At 39.1% G+C, this 3,871-nt stretch overlaps 1 protein-coding gene across 1 annotated transcript; it reads right to left on the reverse strand.

Annotated features, from left to right (window-relative positions):
* Positions 1-2,129: 2,129 nt before the first annotated feature.
* On the reverse strand, positions 2,130-3,407 carry LOC141690912 (uncharacterized). The gene is made up of 2 exons (XM_074495668.1): positions 2,761-3,407; positions 2,130-2,511 (listed from the first exon to the last, which is right to left on the reverse strand). Exons 1-2 carry the CDS (start codon positions 3,405-3,407, stop codon positions 2,130-2,132), a joined length of 1,029 nt encoding a protein of 342 aa, XP_074351769.1.
* Positions 3,408-3,871: the final 464 nt, after the last annotated feature.

Raw genomic sequence — 3,871 nt, forward strand, 5'->3', positions numbered from 1 at the left:
ATTCTGAGCTTTATGCTAGCTTCAGCTGGTGTGCTCACTGGCATGCATTCCTCCATTCTGAATTTCTTTAAAATCTGCTCTGCATATTTTTTCTGTGACATAAAAATTCCATCTTTGCTTTGCTTGACCTCGACTCCAAGAAAGTATGACATTTGACCAATATCTGTCATCTCAAATTCATTAGTCATAACCTTCTTAAAATCATCAAACATACCAGGGTTATTTCCGGTAAAGATCATGTCATCCACGTACAAGCACACGATCATAATATCTCCTCCTGAATTTGTTTTTGTGTACAGTGCATGCTCGTATGGACTTTTCACGAAACCATTTTTCTGAAAATATTCATCAACCCTTGTGTTCCATGCTCGCGGAGCTTGCTTCAACCCGTACAGAGCTTTCTTTAGTCGGTAGTCTTTATCTTCCTTGCCTTTCTGAACATATCCCGGTGGTTGCTCGATATAGACTTCTTCTTCAAGATAGCCATTCAAGAATGCTGACTTCACATCCATCTGAAAAATCTTCCATTGATTCTGAGCTGCAATTGCTGTAAGAAGTCTTATGGTAACAACTCTTGCAACTGGAGTGAATACCTCATCATAGTCAATACCGTATCGCTGCTTGTAGCCTTTTGCCACTAGCCTTGCCTTGTATTTTTCAACTTCACCATCCTGATTTGTCTTTGTCTTGTAGACCCACTTGACACCAATTGCTTTGTGTCTTTCTGGAAGATTTGTGAGCTCCCAAGTATCATTCTTCTTGATTGCACCAATTTCTTCATCCATTGCTTTATTCCATTTGCTTTCTTCAGAAGCTTCCTCAAATGTAACTGGATCACACTCAGCCATTAAGCAAAACAATGAATAATCAAAGGTAGTTTGTACCGGACTTGTTGCATCATAAATGTTATCCAGACTCCGCATTTTTCTCGGTGCTCCCCCTGAACTGTTGTTGCTACTGCTTCCTGAACTCGATGATGTCGAGGCAGGAGTTTGTTGGTTTGGACTTTGTGGAGGAGTTGGATCATCATTTTCATCATCTTGAACATTGGTGTTATCACTTTCATCATCTTCATCCTGAAAAAACAAACCAACAACTTTTCTTTCTTCCTCGCTCCATCTCCAGTAATCTAATTCGTCAAACTCAACATCTCGAGAAATGATTAATTTCTTCGTGAGGGGATTGTAGAGTATGTACGCCTTGCTTCTTTTGTCATATCCGGTAAAGATGCACTTTTCGCCTTTATCATCCAGCTTCTTCCTTTTCTGATCTGGAACATGTGCATATGCAATGCACCCAAAAATTCTAAGATGTCCAATAGATGGTTTGCTACAACTCCATGCTTCATTTCGAGTTTTGTTTCTGACACTTTTAGTTGGACAGCGATTCAGCAAATAAACTGCACATAAAACGGCTTCAGCCCAGAAAGTTCTTGGCATGTGCTTTGCTTTCACCATACTCCTTGCCATGTCTAGAATAGTGCGATTCTTCCTCTCTGCAACGCCATTTTGTTGAGGAGTATATGCCGTTGTCAACTGATGATTGATTCCATGTGCTCTGGAGAAGCTTTTAAACAAATTTGAAGTATACTTGCCTCCTCTGTCTGATCGGAGTACCTTCAAATAATGACCACTTTGTTTTTCTGCCAAAACTTTGAACTCCTTGAATTTATCAAGAGCCTCTGCCTTTTCTTTGAGGATATACACCCAACTTTTCCTGCTAAAATCATCAATAAATGTTAGGTAATACCTGTTACCTCCAAGTGATGCAATATCAAATGGACCAGCAATATCTGTATGAACAATCTCCAGTGGCCTCCTGGTTCTCCATGATTTTCCAACGGGAAAACTTTGTCTGTGTTGTTTCCCCTTAACACATGCTTCACACAAATTTTCTGGTTCGTTGATTTCTGGCAAACCGTCTACCATCTTTGTCTTTGACAATAATTTCAAACCAGAAAATCCAAGATGACCATATCTCAAATGCCATAACCACGAGTCATTTTTAATGACCGTCTTTAAACACCTCCGCATCTTCGTTTGTATATCAAGTGTAAACAAACGATTCTTTGACATCTCCACATCTGCAATTAATTCTCGATCCTGATTCCTGATGACGAGAGAATTATCCTACATCTGTATATAATATCCTTTCTCCACAAGTTGGCCAAGACTGATGATGTTACTTTTCAAAGCAGGTATATGGTAAACGTCATTAATAAACTTTTTCTCACCATTCTTCAATACAATCGTAATTGTACCTTTGCCTTTGACTGGAATCTTCGATGAATCACCAAACGTAACTTCTCCGCTGATGGTCTCGTCTATCTCCATAAATAAATCCTTGTGGCTCGTCATGTGGTTGCTTGTACCAGAGTCAAGATACCAAACATTTTTCTTGCTCTCCTCGTCTCCTTTATAAGTGAGGAACATAGCAGTGCCAACATCTTTGTCTTCTTTTGCTGCTGCAAAATGACTCATTTTTTCCACTTTTGGTGATCTACATTCATAACTGAAATGGCCAAATTTATTACAATTATAGCACTGAAATTGAGACTTGTCACCTCATTGAAATCCTCTTCGTCCTCGGCTTCTAAAATTCTGACCACGGCCAGATGGACGATAACCTTCAGTGTTCTGGCTTCTGTTGAAGGACTGTCTTCCACGTCCTATTCCACCACTATAGCCACCTCTAAAACCACCTCTTCCACGACCAGAACTGCTACTGTTTGAACTTTCACCAATGGACACCTTACTTTACAACGCCTTTTCCAAATGGCTTGTATCATCATACTGGTTCATCCGCTGTTCATGCGCTTGAAGTGAACCAACTAAATCATCAATGGAAATTGTGGATAAATCTTTTGACTCCTCAATAGAAGTAACGACATAGTCAAATTTTCTTGTCAATGAACGGAGTAATTTTTCCATGACCCGAACATCATCGAGACTTTCTCCATTTGTCTTCATCTCGTTTGTCACTGTTTTTAAAAGAGTAGCATATTCACCAATATTTTCTGAGGCCTTCATTTTAATATTTTCGAACTCGCCACGAAGAACTTGGAGCCGCACCTTTTTAACTTTTTCGACACCTTGGAAAGATTTTTGCAAAATCTCCCATGCCTCTTTCGCCATTTTTGCAACTGAAATTTTTTCAAAGGTAGATTCGTCAACACCTTGAAAAATTGTATATAGCGCCTTCTTGTCTTTTTTCCGGGATTCCTTTAATGCCGTCTTCTCGGCATTTGGTAGTGCTACTTCAGCGGCAGCATCTGCGGGCTCAATAAACCCACTTTCGACAATATCCCAATTGTCGTAGGAACCGAGTAACACCTTCATCTGGATACTCCAATTCCCGTAATTTGTTGTCATTAATTTTGGAATATTTGGTTGCACCATATTTGCCATTTTCTTGAACGGAATGCTGGCTCGAATACCACTTGTTGGGAACGTGTATGGGTCTGGACTTATAACTTTTAACCAAAAAAAAAACAAACACACTAATATATATATATTAGGCTACAGCCTTTTTTATTTTGTAATACAAACACAAAGCTACACAGGACTTAGGCTACAGCCTTTTTTATTTGCACATGAGCTTCTGCTCTTTTCCTTACAAATATTTCTTTCACTTGTGTTTTTCTATATCTAACTCACAATTTTAACACCAAAGGATCAGCCTTTATACAGACCTCTAATTTGCTAAGTTACGTCATGCCTTACTTCATGGGCTACTTATTACATCCAACCATTTTATCTTGTACATGTCAATGGCCTACCTTTATTTTAGGATTCAAACTCTCTTCCATGTAATAACCTGCATAATTTTCTCCATACCGTGTATGGATATAGGTGTTGCATGTGCACTTGAC

This window comes from Apium graveolens, chromosome 10, assembly GCF_009905375.1.
Source record: "Apium graveolens cultivar Ventura chromosome 10, ASM990537v1, whole genome shotgun sequence".
NCBI classification, from domain to species: domain Eukaryota; kingdom Viridiplantae; phylum Streptophyta; class Magnoliopsida; order Apiales; family Apiaceae; genus Apium; species Apium graveolens.